This window comes from Lepidochelys kempii, chromosome 2, assembly GCF_965140285.1.
Source record: "Lepidochelys kempii isolate rLepKem1 chromosome 2, rLepKem1.hap1, whole genome shotgun sequence".
Classification (NCBI taxonomy): Eukaryota; Metazoa; Chordata; order Testudines; family Cheloniidae; genus Lepidochelys; species Lepidochelys kempii.
In genome coordinates this window covers 229,960,779-229,984,988 of record NC_136381.1, presented here as the reverse complement: position 1 = coordinate 229,984,988, position 24,210 = coordinate 229,960,779, and the positions used below count along the sequence as shown (strand labels likewise).

The window sequence follows — 24,210 nt, the reverse complement described above, 5'->3', positions numbered from 1 at the left end:
CTTTCCTGGGGAGGTTTGAGAATAATATACCAACCAATAGGTTAACCAAGTGAGCACAGACCAGACCCTTGGGGTTTTAGGTCACTAAAAACCAATCAGGTTCTTAAAAGAAGAACTTTATTATAAAGAAAAAAGTAAAAGAAGCACCTCTGTAAAATCAGGATGGAAGGTAATTTTACAGGGTAATAAGATTTAAAACACAGAGGATTCCCCTCTAGGCTCAACTTCAAAGTTACAAAAAAAACAGGAATAAACCTCCCTCTAGCATAGGGAAAATTCACAAGCTAAAACAAAAGGTAATCTAGTGCATTTCCTTGCTATTACTTACAATTTTTGTAATCTTAGATGCTTATTTCAGGTAGGGTTTTAGGAGATGGGTTTTTTCCCTGCCCTGGTCCCTCTCTGTGTGAGAGAGAACAACAAAGAGAGCACAAACAAAAACCTCCCCCCTCCCCCAGATTTGAAAGGATCTTCTTCCCTTATTGGTTCTTTTGGTCAGATGCCAACCAGGTTATTTGAGCTTCTTAACCCCTTAGATGTAAAGGAGGGATTTTATACTACCCTTGACTCTGGATATTTATCTGGACCCACACTACATTAACTGGTTTTAAGTATCAATTTCCAAAGCTTTTATAGGGCTTTATTAAGTATTGAAATAAATGTGAAGTTTCAAGTTCACTGAAGCTTCTTATGTACTACACTCCCAAAATGTTTCTAAAGCTTGAATTTTCTAAACCAGGTTGATTATCATCACCCATCTGAATTCAATTTAAATAGTTTTTCAGCTTGAAATATTACCAATATTGCAGTTGTTTGTTCAGAGCATGCCGTTTCTCAAATATCCTAAAACTGTATTTTTTATTGCAGCTTGTGGTGGTATACAGACTGCTGAAAGTGGGGTTATCTCAAGTCCTAACTACCCACATCCTTACAACAATTTAAATCATTGTTCTTGGTTGTTGGAAGCCCCGCAAGGTCAAACTATTACTGTGAGTAACACCAAACGCATGCTATAGAAAAGAGTGAATGCACTTAATGTACTTCATGAGTCTGTAGGAAAAGAGATTTTTAAATGGTTTAAAAGTCTGAAAAATGGGAAATATTAAAGAATGAAAATGTCACCATCAACAATATCTAAGGAATATATGCAATAGAGAGAAAACAACCTGCTTCTGTAGATCATAGTCTATTTTTTAAAAAGTTGAGGAAGTTAATCTAATGGTTCTTGTCCTCAGATAGACATCATACATCACTCACTCTTTCTCCCATAATATAAATTATCTGCTGTGTACACATAAGCAACTAGAGTAGGTGCTTTAACCAGATGTATAGTGATAAGCCTCTGCCTTCAGAAGGACAAGTCTGAGGCTGAAAGTCTGTGCTCCACCTCCAGGAGGCACAGAACAGAAGGTGCAACCCTGTAGAAGAGTGGGACTTTAAGTCACTTTTGTGTCCCTAAGATTGTGGCCAGCTCTGGCCACAACAGCCAGGTTCTGCCCTAATTTCCAGCAGCTTCCCTCCCAAGAACTACCAATGGGCTGCTTTGGAACAGCCAAGAATCCCTGTAGCACTCTACATTATGACCCTCACCCTCATGCCCAGGCACAAAGGCTTGTGAGAGGACCAGCTTAGGGTCCCTTAGACTGCAACCCTATGCTGTGCTTGCACTGTAGAATTCTCCTGACCCCTGGGATAAGAGGTCCAGCCAGTGACATGTAGGGTTCAGTCAGGGGGCAGAGTCCCTCCCTGAGCCTTAAAGTGCTGCTCTGAAAACAGCATTGTGAACCAACATTCTGCACTTTATTGTCATTCAGTGACTCCCAGATCCAGCTTTCATAGTTTATGTGTAAAAAGACATGTCTTCTAACTGCATGCTCAGCAGACTCACCCTGTACTCTATCTATCTAAGCTGCACTCTATCTGTCACTGTACAGGTATTTACAGTCTTTTAGGAGATATGAGGGCATCTGAGGTCAACAAATCTGTATTTAATCAATGCATTTATTTAAATTAGTACTATTCCTAATCAGCTGAAAATCAGGCTTTATTATAAGTGGAGCTGGTAGTGACACTTGTCATGAAGGTTTCCCAGCACTATCCAGTATAAACCACCATTTTCAATTCTTATATTTTCCAAATACTAACTGTTTGGACTGAAATTTTCCATGCTTGCTCTTTGCCTCAAGCTGAATTTTTGGGGAAATTAACTAGAGGGATAATTACATAGCTTTTTGCTAAACTCTTCCATACAGATCCCCGGCAATAATACCACATTGGAAGAGGGCCAGGTACTCATCAGTGCAGATCAATAATGAAGAACAGCTCTAATAAATCTGCGAGCCTGTGTGATCAGCTGTTTGAAATCTCTGAGCTGAAAATCCCACTTATGTGCATATCACCCCAGACACCCCACAGTGGGATCAGCAGCTCACAGCCCACATTCTTCCTGTCTGACACATCCAGTTTCATAGGTGTTTGTTCTCATTTGATAGTCTTGCAGCAGCTTCTCTCAGGTTTAAAAGAAAAGAGTCATTTTCACTAATTGTTTATTATTGTGACCAAAAAGAAAAAGGTGGAGAGCATGGACTTTTTTCCTATTTTTTTAAATAACTGGTTAATATTTTATCCCAGCTGAATCTAAACTAAGATTTCATCGTCTCAGGCCCTGATTCAGGAAAGCAATTCAGCATGTGCTTAAGTTCATCCCTTTTCAGGAAAACACTTAAGCATGTTTTAAGCACATTCTTAAGTCCCATTGACTTCAATTCTAGATCTGTCCTTTTTCTCCTATCTCTTAATTACGATCATTATGATTAAGATATAGAAACTCCAGCTTAATACCAACAACAAAATACTACAGTCAAGTTGTCAAACAGTTTAGCATGTTATCACTCTGTCAAATCATTGTGCTGGAACTGTTAGAGAACCTGGATAGATCTGTTCTGGTGCATCTTGCAACTACAGCTGGTTTCAGGTTCTGAGTGTTTATTTTCTGTTCATTCCCTCTGAAGCATCTGGCACTAGCCACTGTCAGAAGACAGGATACTGGGCTAGATGGACTATTGGTCTGTCCCAGTATGGCCATTCTTATGTCATTCTTGTTTGTCTATAGCTTACTTTTACAGCCTTTGATGTTGAAATGCACTCAAACTGTCGCTGGGACTCCGTCACTATTCTGAATGGTGGCTCTCCTGGTTCTCCTATAATCGGACAGTATTGTGGAACTACATCTCCTGGGACCATTCAGTCAGGTTCCAACAAGCTAGTGGTGATCTTTAACTCAGACCATTCAGTGCAAGGAGGTGGATTTTATGCAACATGGACCGCAGAATCTTTAGGTAAGAGGAAAATAATCACTGTCTCATTTGTATACACATAATAATACTTAGCACTTGCATAGCACTCTTCATCCATAGATACAAAGCATTTACTTCTCAACCTCTTTAAATAAAATTGTGCTGAAGAACACAGAAAATAGTATATAAAATGTTGCCACCTACCTGAGATGAGTCTGCACTGAAATGGCTAAGTGTTAAAACATTAACTCTGACCTTACAAACTGATATCAAATTTGGATTCATATCCTACTTTTTGATTGCTGACATCCTGTATGAAAGGGGATCGTGTTCATTTTACTCACTGTAGTAGTGTCTGATGTCAGAGATTGCAAGATGGTTCCTTTCTGTGACAATATTCATTTCACAATCTTTTGGTTTAAATATTAAACAATAAAGTTACAGTCATGGAACCAGAATAAAATCAGGATCAAACGAGAGATATGAGGTAAAGTTTTCAAAAGCTCCTAACTGACATACGAGCCTAAACCCCACTGACTTTCAATGAAAATAAGGGCTTGTCTCCACGAACATTAAAGTCGCGGCAAGTTTGGGTATGAATTTACCCTGCACTAGGCTGCCACTAGCGCTGTCTGTGAAGACACTGTTGATGCACACTAACAGTTTGTTAGTGCACTTCAGTCTACTCAAGGAGACAAAAGTAGAATGTTATAAAGTTTTAGATTGCTCTGTCTCTTCTCTTTACAACAGAGTTTCTGAAATTATTTTGAACCTATAGCTTTAATAAATTATCGGAAGCAAAAAATATGTTTCAAATTATGTGAACACATATAAGAATGTGAGCTTCCCTAGAACCACGACTATTCTTCTTTATAAACATGCTGGGCAAAATTCTGTGCTGATTTAACTCCTCCTGCAATCCCACTAAAGTCAGAGGGATGGGGTGAGGTGGAAGGGATGGGAAATCAGAATTTTGCCGCAAGTGAACAGATGCAGTTGAGTAGGATTCACATGTACAGCTGTGCTGTTTAAGTTTTGTAAAGGAAAAGGCTTTGAGGGATCTGGTAATGGGATGAGGTTTCACCTCTAGGACTGGTTTGAATGGCTGTGAAAGGATGATGGACTGGAGGAGGCTTGCAGAGGTCTTGTTACGGTACCAATTAGATCTTCTCACTTCTGTGTTCCATGTGTGAACAGTGGTCAGTTTTACTTCCTGGCTACTTACAGCTGGAACAGAGGTGAGTTAGATGAATAGGAAAGCAAAGGACATGAGGGGAGGAGAAAGGAACAATGCAGTGAAAGAAGAGCTCTCTCCTGAGTATATCCACCCCCACCAGCAGGTAGTACTTCTTCTTTGGTAGCAGGAATAGCAGTGGGGGTAAATAATGATGGGTCTTTCCTTTCTTGCTTCTGCAGCCATAGGCACAAGAAGCACCTATGGGAGCAGCCACTCACAATCTTCAGGCCCAGCTGAATGCTGTGAGACCATCAACACCTGAAACATTTTGACCAGCTCTCTTATCTATTTCTATTTTTCTAGGATGTGGTGGAATCATTCATTCAGATAATGGTACAATCAAATCTCCCCATTGGCCTCAAAATTTCCCTATGAACATCAGATGCACGTGGACAATCATTACTCACAAGAGCAAACACTTGGAGATGAGCTTTGATAACAACTTCCAGATCCCCGATAGTAACGGAGTGTGCCAGAGCAGTTATGTGAAGGTAAGAGAGCACTGGTAGGAGATCTGTGGTTTGACAGTTTTCAGTGTTTAGTATTAATTACTAAGAACTACATTCATACAATGGTATGATTGACATTTTAAATGCACAAAACCCTGGCAATTCAAAGTTATGGTTCCCACAACAACATACTAGTAGAGACTCACAACTGATACTTTATTTATAAATATAACTCTGTGTAAGATGTCAAGGTTGTCTTAATTCTCACTTATATTTCTTTCAATGGCAGCTTAGAGCAACTTGTTTTGAAGGCATTAGAGCAGAGTGGGACATACTTTGAATTCTTTGTTGTTTAATTTTTTCTCAGGCATTTGGCAGATGTTCCATGTTTTTGTACTCATTCTCTCCAGAGCCACAATACTCCCACTTGTAATAAAGGGCAAGCATAATTTGACATCATGTAGGATGACTTGAGCAGCTCTACAGCCAATGGCTGAGAAGACCTAAAAGACATTATTTTTTTAAAGCCAAAAGTGCAATTTGGTGTTCTGCCCCACTGAACCACAGCAGTAAATATGCCACACATAAAGTTTTGTTTCATAAACAGCAAGTATTATTGCTGCCCAGTGGAGGGGTCTGTTGATTAAAAATGGCCAACCTGACCTGGATGACTATTCTGAGTATTGTTGTATGAAAAGCTTTCATGGCATGGGCAAAACTATTTGAATGGCCAAATTAGCCCCTGAGACCAAGTGAACAAAGATTTCGGGTGCCCAGCCCATCAAGGGACCTGGTTATCAAAAAGTGCTGAGGACCCATCCTCTGACAATCAATGTATCCCAAATTGGGCACCCAAAAACCAAGGCACTCCAAATTATAATCACTTTTCAAAACCTTGGCCTGGATGTGCGCTGTTTATACTAATCATAAAAAGAAAAGGAGTACTTGTGGCACCTTAGAGACTAACCAATTTATTTGAGCATAAGCTTTCGTATTTGAGCATAGCTCACGAAAGCTTATGCTCAAATAAATTGGTTAGTCCCTAAGGTGCCACAAGTACTCCTTTTCTTTTTGCAAATACAGACTAACACGGCTGTTACACTGAAACCTATACTAACCATGTAGGCATGGACAATTCATGCCTCCCCATACCAGGGGAGTTGGGGGAGGGGACACAATCTAAAGAGGAGGACACATGACTGCTCCACATCTCCTCTGCCCAGCGACCCCCGCACCGTGCATCCAGCCCGGGGCCGCCATGCTCTCCCTGTCCCATGTTACCTGCTGGGGGAAGGGGAACTCTGTCCTTCTCCCACTGTACCTCCCCCCAGCATGTTTGGCCACTCTCCCTGGCAGCTGGGCCCGGGCAGGGAACCAAAGGGATCTGCTTCTCACACAGCTGAAGCTGCCTGCTCTGGGTAGCTGCTCTGTGCAGCACAACAACTGCCAGCGAGAGCCAGGCTGGGAAGGTGGTGGGCTTCCCCCCTGCCTGGGCCCAACTGTCGGGGACAGGGGCCAAGCAACCCAGAAACATGCCATGGGGAAGAAGGGACTCCAGCTTGCTCGGCCCTTGTCCCTGGTGGCCTGGGTGGGTGACGTCCTGCCATCGCCTTCCCAGCCAGGCTCTCTCTCAGGCAACCACCGCACTGCACAGAGCAGCAACCCTAAGTGGCCGGTGTGAGAAGTGGCTGGTCCTGCCCCTTCCGCTCCCTGCCCGGGAAAAGGGCCAAGCGTGCAAGGGGCAGGCACAGTGGGAGAAGGGCAGAGCCTCTCTCACTCCCCTTGGCAGGCCAGTCTGGGGGGACACTTGACCCCACCTGCTCCCCTACATGTTGCCTATGCATTCAAGGGCTCAATGTTGCAAACACCTAGGCACGTGAATACCATTATTCACATGCCTAAGTGTTTGTGTGGGATGTCTGTTTACATAGCCATCAGAGTTGTGTGTGGCTGATCTCTTCTTGTTCTGTCTTGACTTCTAACATATGAAAGTCTTAATCAAATATTCTTTATTTTCCTTATTTTTTTACTAGACGAGTGGTAAGGAAAAATCCTGTAATCACATGGATTGGAAAAAAATCAGGCATGTTATTGAATCAGAAACCTTAAGGGATTTCAACACATTACATTTGAAATAAGAAGTTAATATTTTCTCGTGTAAGCAAACAACATTTGGTTACTATCCTTGGGAAGGTACTGAAGTAAATAGAGTGAAATTCAGTAACCACAAATGCAAAGTACTCCACTTAGCAAGGAACAATCAATTGCACATATACAAAATGGGAAATGACTGCCTAGGAAGGAAACTGTGGAAAGGATATAGGGGTTATAGCGGATCACAAGCTTAATATAAGTGAATAGTGTAACACTGTTGCAAAAAAAGCAAGCATCATTCGGGGATGTATCAGAGGTGAAAGTAAGCCGGTACGCCCCGGTATGATGTACCAGCAAGAGCCAGTGCGCCATACCGGGGTCGATCGGCTTCCCCAGGCGCAATTTAAATGGCCTGAGGCTCCCAGCAGTGGCTGGAACCCCGGCCCTTTAAATTGCTGCCAGAGCCCTGCTGCTGGAGCCTTGGGGTAGCGGTGGTGGGGCTGGGGCAGCAATTTAAAGGGCCCGGGGCGGTAGCGGCGGCCGAGTCCTGGGCCTTTTAAATCGTCCCCAGAGCCCCGCCGCCACTTCCCCAGGGCTCTGGCAGGCTCCAGGGACAATTTAAAGGGCCCGGAGCGGTAGCGGCGGCCGGAGCCCCGTCCCCGGAGCTCTGCTGCCGGAGCCCTGGGGAAGCGGCGGTGGGGCTCCAGGGACGATTTAAAGGGCCCAGGGCTCCAGACGCTGCTACTGCCCAGGGCCCTTTAAACCGCTGCCAGAGCCTCCGGCTGCCGCTGTTACCCCAGGGAGGGGTAAGGAGGCACTTGCTGGTACAGGGTGGGCTGAGGCTGGCTCTGACCTCCTCCCAACCCCGCCCCTTCCGTGGGCCAGAGCTGGCCCCAGCCCAGCCCCGTACCAGTAAGTCCCTAGACTTACTTTCACCCCTGGGATGTATTAGCAGGAATGTACAGCAAGACATGAGAAGTAATTCTTCCACTCAACTCTGCTCTGATTAGGCCTCAACTAGAGTACTGTGTCCAGTTCTGGGTGCCACATTTCAGGAAAGATGTAAACAAGTTGGAGAAAGTCCAGAGAATAGCAACAAAAAATGACTAATGGTCTAGAAAACATGACCTTTGAGGAAAGATTGAAAAAAATGGATTTGTTTAGTCTGGAGAAGAGAAGACTAAGGGGGAACATGATAACAATTTTCAAGTACACAAAAGGTTGTTATGTGGAGGAGTGTGAAAAATTGTTCTCCTTAACCTCTGAGGATAGTACAAGGAGCAATGGGCTTAAATTGCAGTAAGGGAGGTTTAGGTTGGACATTAGGAAAAAATTCCTTACAGTCAGGGTAGTTAAGCACTGGAACAAATTGCCTAGGGAGCTTGTGGAATTTCTAACAAATTTTTTTGGGCATAAGCTTTCGTGGCTAAAACCCACTTCATCGGACGCATGCAGTGGAAAATATAGTAGGAAGATATATACACACAGAGAGCATGAAGAAATGGGTGTTGCCATACCAACTGTAATGAGACCAATCAATTAAGGTGGGCTACTATCAGCAGGAGAAAAAACACTTTTGTAGTGATAATCAGGATGGCCCATTTTAGTTGACAGGAAGGTGTGAGTAATGTAGGGGGGAAAAATAGCATGGGGAAATGGTTTATTTTGCTGATACAGACTAACATGGCTACGACCCTGAAACCTGTGGAATCTCTGTCACTGGAGGTTTTTAAGAGCAGGTTAGACAAACACCTGTCAGGAATGGTCTAGTTTTTACTTAGTGCTGCCTTGAGTCCAGGGGACTGGATTAAATGACCTACTGAAGTCCCTTCCAGTTCTACACTTCTACGGTTCAGCAAAGAACTAAAGCACTTGCTTAACTTCAAGCTTTAAGCATGTGTCTGGTTTTACAAATATGCTTAAATCACATTCACTTATATGGGATTTAAGCATGTGCTTAAAGTTAGGTAATTGCTTAAGTGCTTACCTGATTAGGGTTGGATTTACCTGCTTAAAATTAAGCATGCATGTGATTTTCCTGAATTGAGGCCCTAACTAGCCTTATAATTACTACTCATATGCTTGTTTGCAGTGTTCTTATAGCCATGTTGGGCTCAGGATATTGGAGAGACAAGGTGGATTAGGTAATATCTTTTATTGAACCAACTTCTGTTGGTGAGAGATAAGCTTTCGAGTTTACACAGAGCTCTTCTTCAGGTGTGGGAAAGGTACTCCCACAGGTTAACACAAGGTGGAACAGATTGTTAAGTGTAAGGAGGTAACACACTTGGCAAAGAGATCAATCAGAGTGAATTGGGCAGTTAACACCTCTGCAGTCTTAGGACAAAGGAAGGTTAGTGGGTTATAGATTGTTATAGTGAGCCATAAATCTGGGGTCTTTATTGAGTTCATGATTTTTAGTGTCTAGCAAAGTTATGAATTTAAGCTCCCAGTGTCATCCTTTGAAAGTATTGTGCAGTTTCCTCTGAGGACAAAGACTAAGAAGTCAGATATAGAGTGATTGTTTTGTGAACAGTGTTATACCACAGGTGATATGGTGTCTTTGTCTTATCATTTTTCTGTGTGAGTTCATTTGAGTGTAGTGATTGTCACACTTCACCCACATAATTGTTGTTGAGGCATTTAGTGTACAGGCTGATACACACCACATGTTATGATAGGCATGTGTAGGACCCATGTATCTTGAAAGCTGTGTTGATGAAGGGTATTGATCATCGTAGCAGTGGAGATATGTCTGCAGATTCTGTATCTCTTGTTCTGGCAGGGCCTGGTGCCACTTTGAGTTGGTGTGTCTTGGTCTGTGGGAAGCTTGATTCTGATGATGAACTTGGTGAGGTTGGGGGTTCTGTGAAGGCTAGAAGAGGGGGTATGAGAAGCATTTCTTTCAGGATGTGGTCCCCATCAAGTATGACTTATAATTGTTTACTGGTATGCTTAGTATTTCATAGAAGATACTATACTAATCCTTAATATTTCTTTTTCTTATATCATGGATGCCATGTATTACATTACTTTAACTTCCTGTATAACTTGAACATGTCATTAAACAAATGAATACAATGTAATAGGAGAACAAATTTATTTTTGGTTTGGAGGATCAGAATATTAATTATCTGAAGCTGCTGAATTGGAGCCTATATATTACTCGAGCATCTTCACCTAAATACTTGTCTACACTTATTGGCAGAGAGAGTACATTCAGTCATTTGTTGTAAACACGGGTGTTAAGAGTGTATACATTTATACTTCAATTGGCAAAGATAAAATAAAAGTAAGAATTATTGCGTGTGAAATGTTTTGTATCCAGGGTCTCCGCTAAATTGGCTCACATCCTAAATTCCCTCTAAGCTGCATGGCCACAAAGCAGGCTATCAAGGGCTGTGCAGGTGGGAAGAGGAGCCCCTCCCCGGACCTAGCCCAGCCACACCAGAGCTGCCGTGGATACGGATAGGTACCTCTCACCTGGCCCTGAGCTGCAATGGGGGGGGAAGTCCTCTCTCCCCTTGGACGCCTGCACCCCAAGCCCCTCATCCCCGGCCCCACCCCCAAGCCCGCACCCCCAGCCAGAGCGTTCAGCCCCCTGCACCTCAACCCTCTCCCTCAGTCCTGAGCCCCCTACTGAACCCCCTACTGAACCCCAAACCCCTCATCCCCATCCCCACCCCAGAGCCTTCACTCCCAGCCAGAGCCCTCACCCCCACACCCCAACCCTCTGCCCCAGCCCTGAGCCCCCTCCCACACTCCAAACCCCTCAGCCCCACCCCAGCCACACATCACCTCCATATTGGCGCACGCAACAAAATTTATTCCACACATGGATGCAAAAAATTAGAGGGAACACTGCATCACATCCTACTGCTTTTTAGGTAATGTGGAAGATACTTGTATATTTGTAACTTCCTTGAGGGACAGGTAAAATGTAATTCACAGTAATAGATTCACACTAACTGCATGGAGTTTGAAAATACTAACTCATCCCCATCCTGGATGTGTTAGGTACTGAGAGGAAATAATGATGAAGAAGAAGCAGCAGCTTTGCTGGCCACAGGATGTGGAAGTACAGCTCCTGGGTCTGTTGTTGCTCCCAGCAATGTGATAACTACAGTGTTCCAATCTCAGGATACCCCTGGGTGTGGCTTCTCTGCATCTTTCATAAGCAGTAAGTGACATTTAAAGCCAGGACGCCACTATAAGTGAGTCCACTTTGGATTAGCTGTAAACATTGTTACCTACACTATTTCAAGGCCTTAGCTTAGCAAAGATCTGAAACATGGGGGAGGGATAGTTCAGTGGTTTGAGCATTGGCCTGCTAAACCCAGACTTGTGAGCTCAATCCTTGAGGGGGCCATTTGGGATCTGGGGCAAAAATTGGGGATTGGTCCTGCTTTGAGCAGGGAGTTGGACTAATGACCTCCTGAGGTCCCTTCCAACCCTGATATTCTATGATTCTAACATGCGCCTAAGCAAGTCACGAGTCAGTGGAGTCATATGCTTGAAGTTAGGCAGATGCTTAAGAAAATTGCTGAATGAGGGGGTCAACGTAGCTTTAAACAAGCTATTTGGAAGATAGCATTCTAGAATCCTTGGGGAAGGAACCCCTTTGTATTTCTTTTCTTCACAAGATTTTTTAACTCCTTTGTTTAAATATAGAACAGCTTGTGTTGCTACCCTTAGTAATTTATTCCATGCTCTGCATATGAACTACTCTCAGGAGGGAACTTCTTTCAGTTCCTTCCTTGGTTTTACTGTTGCTTTTCCTACTGGCTTAAATGGCATTATTGATCCATCCTCTCCTTTTCCTTTAGAATAGCAGAGTCTTCAGTAGGGTAAAACCAACTGGAAGTGCAGGAGGGATTGTCTTGATAAAAACAGATTAATTTTTCTGGTGTGCTGCCAAAGCAACCCCTCTATGAACAAGTTTCCCTCCACTTGAGTCAGATTAAATTCAGCAGGAAAATGTGTGTTAAAGCCATTATAACAACACTTAGCCAAAATGTAAAAGAATCCACAATCGTAATAGATTTTTGTGCTTATAACATCAGAACTGATCTGCATCAGGTACATTTTATGGTGTCAGTTATTGCCATACAGTTGACTTAGGGCCAGATCCTGCTCCCATTAGAGTCAGTGGCAAAACTCTGAGTGAAGGCAACGGCCCACCTTTTCCCATCTTGTAAACGAGTGTTCATAATTTGGTACCAGCATACGAATGTTCATTTGCATCGACCATAGGCTGCAAACAGCCCTTTAATTTTAAGTCTTAATTTTCACATGCCTGCAGCCAGAAGAGATGCATCAGGTTAGGAAGGCTTTTGGAGTTGGAAGAAGTTGGTACCCACTCCATTAGTACAGGACTGGGACCCAGGGGACCTGGGTTCTATTGCTGGCTCTGCCTGTAGCCTGCTGGATGACTTTGGGCAACCACTTTGTTGCTACGTGCCTCAGTTTCCCCATCTATAAAATAGAGCTAATGATACTGACCTTGGTAAAGCTTTGGAATCGACTGATGAAAACCATTATATAAGAGTTAGGGTGCTCCCAGACACTCAGAATGGTACATCATGCTCCACTCTCCATGCCTCATCAGCTTTGCTGCTCAGTGCAGGTTGAGGGGGACATGGGTGGGCAATGATCCTGTCTCACTCCTGTCCCGCTTCAGGTATCTTGTAATCCCAGGGGCACTAGGCAGGAATAGGTCCTGTGCTTCCCATTGGGACTGCAGTATTATTACTCCTGTACAGGGGCTACTGTAGCACCTGGCCATCTCACCAGCACCCAAAAGGGGTGGGAGGAGAGAAAAATCCTTACACCTGCTCCTTGCCCAACTCATACTAGGGCAAGGCACAGTCTTAGAAAATAGAAACTAAACATTATGTTGCTACATAGATTTTAACTATGGTTATTCTTATTTGCAGGATGTGGGGTAAATTTTACTGGCCCTGCAGGTCGCATTGTCTCCCCTAACTACCCCAGCCAGTATGACAACAACTTGAATTGCAATTATATCATAGATGGGGGACCTCAGTCATTTGTCATCCTACAGTTTGAGACTTTCCATTTGCAATGTAAGTGCTTGCTTTTTAAAATATCTCCAGTGTGTTATACAGACTGTCATGCTATTCGGAGAAGGGTATAATGAGTCTCCCATATTGAAAAATAATTATTTAAATTCAGGACCCCATTTTGCAAACTATTTACTGGCAAACTTGATTGGTTTGGAGGTTTGGTGCATTCAGAAAAAAATGTCCAAAATAGTGGAAGTTTATCTGAAGCTGGAAATCTGGCAAGAATTAGTGGTTAGAATATGAAAATGGCAATCAGGAATTTTGGGTTTTGTTCCTAGTTTTGCCACTGGCTGTGTGACCTTGGCCAAATCATGACACTTAATTTTTCTGGGTCTCAATTTCCCACATCTGTAAAATGGATATAATTACACTTACTTATTGTGCAAGAATATAGTCACAGCTAATTAATGTTTGTAAAATGTTTTGTGATCTTCAGGTGAAAGGCGCTATGGAAGTTGAAAGTGGTGCTATTATTTATTTATTAGCAATATTGTCTCTTCAGAATTTAGCCAGGTGAGAAATACCTGGCCATATTGAATTCAATGGCAAAACTCCCATTGCCTCCCAGGATTTCAGCCCAGAAGTCTTGTCACAGTACAGTAGAACCCTGATTGTGCAAATGGCATACTCAGAGCTCAGACTTTGAGATGACCTGGATTTGGATCATGGGGAGTCATTTGAACAAGGAGATATGCAAGCAAGCTGTTATATAGGGTGGTTTCTAATGTACTTCTGCTTTTGGCTGAAACTGTGAAGTTAAGAGGTGAACAAATTTTGCTTGTAAAAAATGTTTTGGAGTTATTTTGGACCTCAGCAAAAATTGTTAAACTCTTAAAACTCTTTTTAAAATTTGACCGTGGGGCAAAGATTTGGTTCCGCTGTGGTCTTTGTCTAAAATAGTTTGTTCATCTCCAGTTCAAATACAACCTAATACTTTGTGAATTAGGGGAAGAGCTCATCAAAATAGAAGCAAACAAACATTTAAAGGATTACCTGTAGTAAAAACAAATCTTGGTCCTTCTGAAAAAAATTGAAACATTAAACCAAATGCTGCCCATTTCCACATCTTTGATTATTTTAGTTTTTTTTCCCCAGTGAAATATTCAGCTTCAGTATTGGCTTAAATGATACTTTGTCTTTAAGGGTATTGAAACATTTAGATCAAATTAAAATGTATATTCCATTTTTTGAGGTTTTTTTGTGTATAAAGGCATTCAGAAAATATACTTGCAATCGATATCTCTTTACCTCAATTTTTTAATCAATAAGTAATATAGACCTTGTGATAAACTATATGTTTAAATATTTATTTGGGTCACTTTACTGCAGGTCTGATTTGCTTTGTTGTTATCTTTATCAATGTACACAAATACATAATCCTTAGTCATCTGAAGGCAAGAAATTAGGATATGAGCAAGAGAACATCTGGTGGTAAAAGAGGAAGTTTGTCAACCACCAGAAGCTGCTTATAAAGTTGTTTTCACAAGGATCTTAACAATAAAATGTAAGTTTGGTCACCTTCTAATAGCAGAGTGAAATTGCCTGTGTTTAAATTTAAAATGAAAGAGAAGAATCCTAGCCCCTGATTTTGTAATCACTTCAGCACATGCTTACATTTATGCACAAGTATTCCCACTGAACAATGGGACTGCTCACATGAAAAGTTAATCATGTGCCTAAGAGTTTGCAGGATCAGGCCCTTGGTTCTCTTTTACAGATGCAGGTTAAATTCAGTTCTGGCGTAAGCGTTCCCAATTATATTGGAGTCAACAGAGTATTGCACCTGCTTTGACCATAGCTGAATTTGGCCCATTAGACCCATTTTACACACATAGTTCAGATGTTCCTGTTTGGGTACTTAAAGTTTAGGAATATTTTAATCATCATAACTGACTAGCTATTTCACCATTGGAAACAAAACTTGGTTTTAACATAGTGAAATATTTTATTGGAGAACTGAATCTAAGGAGACAGTTTTCAAACAAGTGTCTGTGAAGCACACGTCTCATTTACTTTGCCCTGTTCTGAGAACCATAAAGTCAGAGCCAAGAGGGTAGAGTGGAACAACATACATGTCCTGTCAGCAAATAAGATCTTTTCATTTGATAAAATCATAGATTTCTATGGCAGAAGTAGTGTGTTTTCTGATATTGCATAGGAGGTGAAGAGACAATACTGACTACAAGGGATCCCTGGGTAGAAGAATTTCCAAATGACCAATTCAGGCCATAGCAATGAAGCAATCATCATTGTTCGGACTTGGAATCTGAATAAGGTTCCTGTAAAGAATGTACGCCACGTTCCTTCATCCTGTCCTCGTAAGCAGTAAAGCAATCAAAGAGAAGGGGAAGGACACCCAAATGGGATTGCATTGGATGGAAGTATTTTTGTATGTTTCATGATCAAAACATGATAGCACTAACCAGTATTTCTTCGTGGTAGCTAGGAGTCTGAGCTATTCTACACTATCTCTGCGATAGATCATATCTGGTTACAGAGCCTCGTTTTTACTGTAGTCTGTTTAGTGAAATTGCATTGTCTACAGTTAGCTTCCTTTATTCTTGTTTCCCTTTTCTATTTTATTTAATGTCAAGCACAAAGTTTTTTGTGCATTTGTCTGCTTGGTGCCAGTGGCACACAGATACTTATATTCTATAGAAGATGCATATTCTCTCTACTCTTTTCCTGCATCTGGGCTTGTAGGTCTGCGCTACTTTAAATTATTGAAAATAGATAAGAATCCTTCTCCATAAACAATGGAATTATCTAAAGGTAGTTACTCAGATCCAACCTTTTGTTTGCAATCCTTATACAAATAGAACCTCCTTTTAAGTATATTCTTAATGGTAGCATTTAATAGCATAGTATTAGTGCTAAAATACCTTAATTCTCTCCAGGTATTAGGCAGTCTTCCAGGGAATTCTGAGTACCATGAATACTTTGTTGAAATCCTATAAAATAAGTGGGAGAAAGTTCCTCCAACATTTATTCTAATTTTGTTAGACTGTGTGCAGCTCTTTCTAGACAAAGCAACCACAGTGTTGTCATGTCATCCTCAACAATTATTTATTGGTTTGTTTCTTTCTTTTTTGTTTAATCTTAAATGCTGAGGTTATAATTTTGCAATATGTAAAAAGGTTGCTAATCCATTTTGGAATCTTCCACATCTGCTTTCTCAATTATTACAAGGCACTTCAGAAAATACATACATTTTGTAATATCTTATTTTGAAAGAAGAGATCTTTAAAAGACTTTTGTAATTATTCACTTTTGAAATAGCCCCTCTGCTATTTGGTTTGAGTTGGCTAGTTTATAAGTAATGAAGGAGTAGAATTCTCTATTATAATAATAATAGCAACAACAATGCCTAGGAGCCCCAATTATGGATCAGAACCCCATTGTGCTAGGTGCTGTACAAATACAGAACTCAAAGATGGTCCCTGCCTCAGAGAACTTACTGTCTAAGTATAAGACAAGAGACAGATATAGATAGACCAATGGGGAGTGCCAAGAAACAATACTGGTCAGCACGATAGGCTGGGGTCTCAGCACGCCGGCAGCCTAACCAAGTTTTTTGTAGGCTTCACAGCAGAGGAAAGTTTTAAAAAGGATAATGATTTAGTTTTACACAATTATGAGAAGCTCCTTCCAAGCATGAAGAGCATCATGGGAGAGAGCCTACAGGTGCTTGTTTGAACATTTAATAATCTGACAATGGAGGCTGGCGTCATGGGTCAGTCAGAGGCAGGAGTCAATGAATGAGGATAGGCAGGATGGGAATAGGCAGTGAAAATGAAGACAAGTAGCTTATGTTTGATGTAATGGAGAAGAGGGAATTGGTGGACAGATGCAAAGAGGGGGGGTGACATCCTCAGAGCAATGGGTTCAGCTGCCGGGCCAGCCTTAAAACTCACTGGGGCCCAGGGCTGAAGCCGAAGCCTGAGGGCTTCAGCCCAGGGAGGTGGGGCTCGGGATCTGGCCCCACCCCTCCACCTGGGGTGGCAGGGCTCAGGCTTTGGCCCTGGCCCCACCCCAGCCTGGGTCATGTAGTAATTTTTGTTGTCAGAAGGGGTCTCAGTGCAATGAAGTTTGAGAACTGCTGGTAGAAAAATTATGTTTATGGCAGCATTCTGAATGGATAGGAGGGGGCAAGACTGTACTTTTCCAGGCCAGAGAAAAGGATGTTGCAGTAAATGAGACACGAGATGATGAGAGCCTGGATAAGTTTTAGCTGTGTGGATGGATAGGAAAAGCTGTATCTTAAAGACCTTATGCAGAAAGAATCAGCTGGATTTATATGTAGTGTGGCTATGAGCATCTTGGGAGAGGTTTGAGTCAAGGCTGATGTCTGGGTCACAGGCCTGAGTGACAGGCAGGATGTTGGTATTGTGTTGTCCACCATGATCAAGAAAGAAGGGGGTGGAAAAAGAGGTTGATGGGAGGAGAGATTAAGAATTCCTTTCTAGCCATGTTGAGCTTGAGCTCATGGCTAGACATCCACAAGGAGATGTCAGAGACAGAGGCTAAGATTTTCCTTTGGACAGGAGACAGGTCTGGAACAGAGAGGCTGATTTGTGAATCGTATGCATAAAGAGTTGAATTTATGCTTGTGGATGAGATTAGGCAGAGGTAAGGTATATAGAGAGAAGAGAAGCAGACCTAAGACAGAGCCCTGTGCCCCCTCCCTTCCCCCACGGACATCGGGAGGGTGATGAGGAGGATCATCTGAAGGATACACTGGAGAAGTAGGAGGAGAATCAGAAGGAGGAACAGTCACAGAAACCAAGGGTGGACAACATTTCAAGAAGAGGAGCATGGTCAGCAGTGTCAAAGGTGTCCAGCAGATCAAGGAGGATTAGGATGGAGTACTGGATTTGATCTTGGGCTAGGAAGAGGTCTCAAAGACTTTGGCAAAAGTTTCAGTGAAAGGTGAAGGATACTGGATGGAAACCAGAGAGGGCAGGGCAAGGCTAGAACTGGAGGATGTGAACTCCAGGCAGCACGTCTGTTATAGGGTTGCTCCCTCCATGGTGCCCCTCATAGCTGGAGGAGGCTGTACAGGAACCCTGCCTCAGTTTCCCTCTTCTCAAACCTCTTTAGTCCAAAGACCTCCAGGATTGGTGTGAAGGTTCAGGTAGGCTTCCTTGCTCTGGTATAACTCTGGCTGCGTCTGCCTGTGAACCAGAGGCCTTCCTCCTGGAGCTGGGTCACAAATGGTTCCCTCTAAGGGGGTCAGGAGTCCACAGCCCTCCTCTCAGATCTGGAGTAAAGCATAGGGAGTTTCTCCTTCCTGAGATCAAGAGTTGACTGGTCCACCTTCTAGGGCTAGGTTGCAATTCCTGCCAGCTGCAAGCCTGCTTCTCTCCAGCCAGCCCCTGTTTCCCACTCAGTCCTTTTATCCTGAAGAGATCAGCAGGCAGACTTCCTCCTCCTGCTAACATCTCCCTGTTATGAGAGACAGAAGGCAGCATTTATACTGTCCTCCTTCCCAGGGCTCATCATGGTTGTCTGGGAGAGAGAGGAGTCCTGCCTCACCTTGCACTACAGGGATTCTGGTCTCAGCCCCTTAAAAAGTTAGGGTTGCCAACTTTCTAATCGCACAAAACTGAACACCCTTGCCCTGCTCCCTGCCCCGCCCCTTCTCTGAGGATCTGCCCCCACTCACTCCATCCCCCCTTCCTCCATCGCTCGCTTTCCCCCACCCTTACTCACTTTCACCGGGCTGGGGCAGGGGCTTGGGGTGTGGGAAGGGGTGAGGGCTCAGGCTGGAGGTGCAGGCTCTGGGGTGGGGCCAGGGATGAGAGGTTCAGAGTGTGGGAGGGGACTCAGGGCTGGGACAGGGAGTTGGGGTATAGGAGGGGGTGTGGGCTCCAGGAGGGAGTTTGGGTGTGGGAGGGGGTTCCAACCTGGGGCAGGGGGTTGGAGTGTGGCAGGGAGGTCGGGGTGCAGGCTCCAGCTGGGCGGCGTTTACCTCAGGCGGCTCCCAGAAGCGGCCGGCATGTCCAGCTCCTAGGTGGAGGGGCTAGAGGGCTCTGCATGCTGCCTGTGACTGTAGGTGCTCCCATTGGCCGTGGTTCCCTGTGCTTAGGAGTCGGCCAGGCCGACCACTTCCGGGAGCCACACAGAGCCAGGGCAGGCAGGGAGCCTGCCTTAGCTCCACTGTGTTGTCTAGGCGTTTTGTGCCGGGGGGTCTCTAGACCCTTCTTCAGGGAATCTCCCCTTTTCCCTATCTTGGACTTTCTCCCTCTGCCCACCTTCCCTCCTGGGAAGGAGCCCTAGTCTGTACCCACTACCACGGGATAAGGCAGGCCCTTTACTACCCTGACCTGTTGCCATTTAAACCTGCCCCAAACCTCAAGGGACACCTGGGTAATAGGGTATTGCCTCCTATCCCTGTGGGCACATTGTATGTCCATCTTCGCACCAGAATCCACCAGTGCAGCCTCACCTGCTTCCTTTGTACCAGAGAGCAGGCTGAGGCTGAGTCCACCAGGCCTCACTGGGGTTTCCTTCCCATCCTCACTGGAATGGTGGACAGTTTCCACTCCTTTACTTGCCTTCCAGCATTTGCCCAGCCACAAAACTCCACCCACCCACAATCCATGTGTGGGGGCAGTCCCCCTTCTTGTGTCCTAGTTCTCCACTTTGCCAGCAGACCACTGGTTGGGACCGTGGGGGAACCCCTCGGGTGTCCTCCGATTTGTTTTCCTGGCCCTTCCCAGGAGGGGTTTCTCTGGGCCTTCTCCCGGTCTCCACATCCCTGCTCGGCCATCCCTCCTTCCTGGGGAAGTCCGCTGCCACGTACTCCTCTGTGAGTTTTACAGCTGCCTCAACTGTATTCGGGTGCCTCCTTACCCACACCTTTATGTTCTCGGGGAGGCCTGTACGAATTGTTCTAGGACAAGCGCATCCATGATCTCCCCCACTGTCTGGGCATCCGGCCTCAGCCAGCGGGTGGCCCAGTCCATTAACTTTTGGACAAACGCCTGGGGCCACAACACCCCGTCCACCTCATTGCCCAGAACTTCTGGCAGTACTTCTCCACTGACAGCCCCACCCGATCCAGGATGGCTGCCTTCACTACTTCATAATTCCTGGCCTGCTCTTCACTTAGGGCCATGTAGGCCACTGGGCTTCGCCGGCTAGATAGGGAGCCAGTCGCAGAGCCCAGGTTGCCCTGTCCCATCCAGCCCCAGCAGCTACCCACTCAATGTGCCTAGGAAGGTGTTGGGGTCATCTGTCAGGCCCATTTTATATAGTCCTAGGCCTCGCACCCGAACGCCATCCCCTCCCATGGGACTCACCACTTTCTGCAGGAACTGCTATTGGATGCTGGCCTGTTCCCGAATGAAGTCTTGCAGGCTCTTCTGCTGTTCTGCCTGCCAGGGGAGCAAGGCCTGTCTCTCCAGCTGGTAGGCTTGCTGAAATCTTTGCATTATCTTCTGCACCTCCTCCTGCTGCTTGATCAGCCATTGCAGGGTCTCCTCTATCTCCAAGGTGCCAAACACTTGCTTCTGGCACAGGAGATCCTGGACAATCTCCCACATGTAGCAGAGCCCCTTTGGCTTCTGCCTCTGCTAGGGTCACAAAGTCACGCTGAGACCCTGGGTTTAGTAACCACTGGTGTACTTTATTCTTAGGCTTGTTCCCACCACCATTTTACCATGTACAGTAACTCCTTACTTAAAATCATCCCGGTTAATGTTGTTTTGTTGTTATGTTGCTGATCAATTAGGGAACATGCTCGTTTAAAGCTGCACAATGCTTCCTTATAACATTGTTTGGCAGCCACCTGCTGTGTCCACTGCTTGCAGAAAGAGCAGCCCATTGGAGCAAGCTGGTGGGGGCTTGGAACCAGGGTGGACTGGCAGCCCCCCATCAGCTCCTTGCTCTGGGATTTCCCTACACCCCCGCCCCGAATTTCCCCAATCCCAAACCCCACCCCAGTTTTGTGAACTAGTTACATGCTGTGTTTCCAATTTAGTGATTGTTTGGAAATTTGAATCAAAATTGAAACATTAATACACACTTTAAAAGCATATACAGTGTATGATAAAATATGTGTATCTGAAAAAGTATCATAGATTTAAAAAGTATAAACATAGACTAGCTTCCTTATACAGCTGTTGTTTTTTATGACATCAGTGCATTCATTTCAGTGATGTTGGCCAGCCTAATAATTTCAAATTATGATTTGTAAGCAAAGTCTAAATGAGCTCTCCTTGACAGCTAGTGATGAACTGGGGGGAAAAGGCTTCAGGACCAGATTGTATTTACATTCATACCTAATCTACCTAGGTATCCATCAAACAGCTGTGTTGCCCAAGTGATAGATTTTGGCTGGGGTTGGGTTACAAATCACTTGAATGGGGGGGAAGGGGAATGAAATGTTGTTGTTCTTATTGTATGAGTAAAGGGCAGTAGAATTGTACTTAGCCTGTGCTGATTGAGGGTATCAAGAGAGAGGGTGGGGATCGGTGTTTTGCTTGATGGGCTGCCTGAGTCACAAGTACTATTAGACCTGCCCCTCTCCTCTGTTTAAAGACAGAGCTGATTAGGTTCCATAGATAGTCTTTTGTCTTGTTAAGTGATCGCTACAGCTGAAATCACTGATAATCAGGTCTAAGTGCTTAGACCTGCTGTGGAACAGTGTTTCTGTGGAAGAGATGGCCCAGTCTGCACTAGCAGCGAGGTTTCCCCAGTGAGAGCTCACCTGAAATCACTGAGAACCGGTGGAACCTCAAGAGACCAACTTGCAGAGGTCACAGTGGCAGGTGACAGTGCAGGGCCATTGGCAACAGAGCGATGGAGTGAACGGTGGCACAATGAACAACAGTGGCCAGAGCGAACAGTGAGCAGCTGGAGGAACGAGCAAGGTGCCTTCTTGCCCCCCACCTGGGAGGTGAACTCATGTGAAAGCACCTCTGAACTCTGAATCTCCACAGACCAAGAACAACACCGGTGAGTGTTAATGAGGCTGTTAAGAATGCTGGAGACACAACAGAGTTCGTGCAAACAAACATGGCCGTGGCATCATACTTTCTATTTAAGCAAGAGATACCACACACTACAAACTGGAGGCCAATGTTAAGTGCATTGTCACTTGTTCATCCTGAAGTTGAACGCTGGTTCCGAACAAGACCAGCAGATGCTCACTATCTTTCTGCAAGAAACTCAACTGACTGTCTAGAAGCATGTCGTGCAACAGTAAAAGACTCAACAGTTGAAAAAGTGAAGAACTCTCTCACCACATTCAAAAAATTTGCGTACTTGGCTGATGAATGCACCGATGCAAATGGTCATCAAGTCATTGTGTACATTATCTTGATGGCAGTGGTAGGCCAGTAGATGCATTTCTAGATGTTCAATTTTAGAAGACACATCAGCTGCGTCTGTGACAACCTACATCTTAGAAGAGTTAAATGCTTGTCAATGGGACCCCAGACAGATGGCTGCTTGTGCATTTGATGGAGCTGCAAACTTCTCTGGAAGACATGGTGGAGTATAAGCTTTGCTCAGAGAAAAGTGTAACCCTAGTCTCTCTTATACACACTGCAAATGCCATCTACTCCAACTAGCGCTAGTATGAGCTGTAGACTCTTCAAAAGACATTTAAAAAGCTATACATTTAATGTCTTCATTATATTCTTTTTTCAGCAAAAGTCCAAAAAGACTGAGAATTTTGGAAAATATAGAAGATACGCTGGGACTGAAGTTCAAATTAGTCCAACCTGGGAAAACCCTCTGGCTTTCTCATGAGGATCCTTGGCTGTTGTTTTAAAATTACTCCAGCCGTTATCAAGCTCAAATAAATTGGTTAGTCTCTAAGGTGCCACAAGTACTCCTTTTCTTTTAACAATTTGTTAACCCTTCAGGGCTCAGTCAAGTGCTAGTTCATCATTTAGCAGTAAGGCATTCCCTGGGAAATATCCCACCCTCTGACTTCACAAAGCTTCACAATCATCATTGCCGTGTACAATATTAAATTGTTTAAAACGTATTCTGTGTGTGTATGTAATATATATAAAGTCTTTCATCTGGCAAACCCCCCCATTTACATTAATTCTTATGGGGAAATTGGATTTTCCTTAACATCATTTCTCTTAAAGTACCATTTTTCAGGAACATAACTACAACATTAAGCGAGGAGTTACCTTCACCATCTGCAGCGGGGAGGGGGAAGCTACCACCCTGCTTTCATTCCCTGCCTTTTCCCTTTCCTCCTGCTCTCTCCTGGCTTCCTTCCCTTGAGGCTTTTATGCAGCCCCAGGCTAATTAGAGAGCAGTTGTCTCCGCCTCCCCAATTAGGGCCAGGTTATCTCCAGCCCACTCTAATTTGTTCCCCCTAACAAGGATTGCGTGTGACAGAGGGCTGAGTCTGCAATCCTTTGCCCAGCACCCTGTCACAAGGAGTTAATCCCATGGATTGTGTACACCCTGGAAACTTGGGATGTCTGAATTTGCTGCAACTGATTTGTACCTCCTTGGGAAGTTGCTTATCCTCTCAGTGCCTCAGTTTCCTCATATGTTAAAAATTATATTTATTTCACAGGGAGTTAATGAGTAAGCCACCTTGTGAAGTGCTTTGAGATCCTTGGGTGGAAAGTATACATTTATTATTATTATTATTTATTATTATTATTTTATTTTATTATATTACTCTGTGAGTATGTAATACTCAATAAGTTCCATTGAATGTATGCTGCTAACACTTCTGCATTTCACATCCTTTGCAGCCCAGGCACTCTCCACTGGAACTTGTGCTTATGATGGAGTGAAAATTTTCAGAGGTATCAGGGTAACTCCATACCCGGTCATCACAATGTGTGGTACTGAAATCCCGAGGCCTGTCAGTTCCTTTGGGTCTATGCTCCTCAACTTCTACACTGACTCTCATATAGTAGGCCTTGGATTCCTGGCAACATACAGAATAATCTGTGAGTAGCCGCAGCAATTCACTTTGGTGGGTAAAAGTAGTGAGATTTGAGTGAGTGAATGTTAGCTGCCTCTTCTGCATGTGCAATGCAGAGGGGACAAGTGCAACACTG

General features: G+C 44.1%; 1 protein-coding gene across 5 annotated transcripts in view; it reads left to right on the top strand.

Moving 5' to 3' along the window:
- The window catches only part of CUBN (cubilin), a 226,786-nt gene that overhangs the window by 169,057 nt on the left and 33,519 nt on the right, over nucleotides 1-24,210 (top strand). For 2 of the 5 annotated variants that reach the window (XM_073334127.2, XM_073334126.2), the window contains 6 exons: nucleotides 868-989; nucleotides 3,113-3,338; nucleotides 4,837-5,024; nucleotides 11,094-11,256; nucleotides 13,013-13,162; nucleotides 23,899-24,099. In XM_073334127.2, coding sequence (XP_073190228.2) covers nucleotides 868-989; nucleotides 3,113-3,338; nucleotides 4,837-5,024; nucleotides 11,094-11,256; nucleotides 13,013-13,162; nucleotides 23,899-24,099 — 1,050 coding nt within the window. Of the gene's footprint in view, nucleotides 1-867; nucleotides 990-3,112; nucleotides 3,339-4,836; nucleotides 5,025-11,093; nucleotides 11,257-13,012; nucleotides 13,163-14,491; nucleotides 14,667-22,819; nucleotides 22,979-23,898; nucleotides 24,100-24,210 lie in introns of those variants that run through there. The other 3 variants (XR_012157573.2, XR_013635417.1, XM_078851799.1) reach the window with 3 other exon arrangements.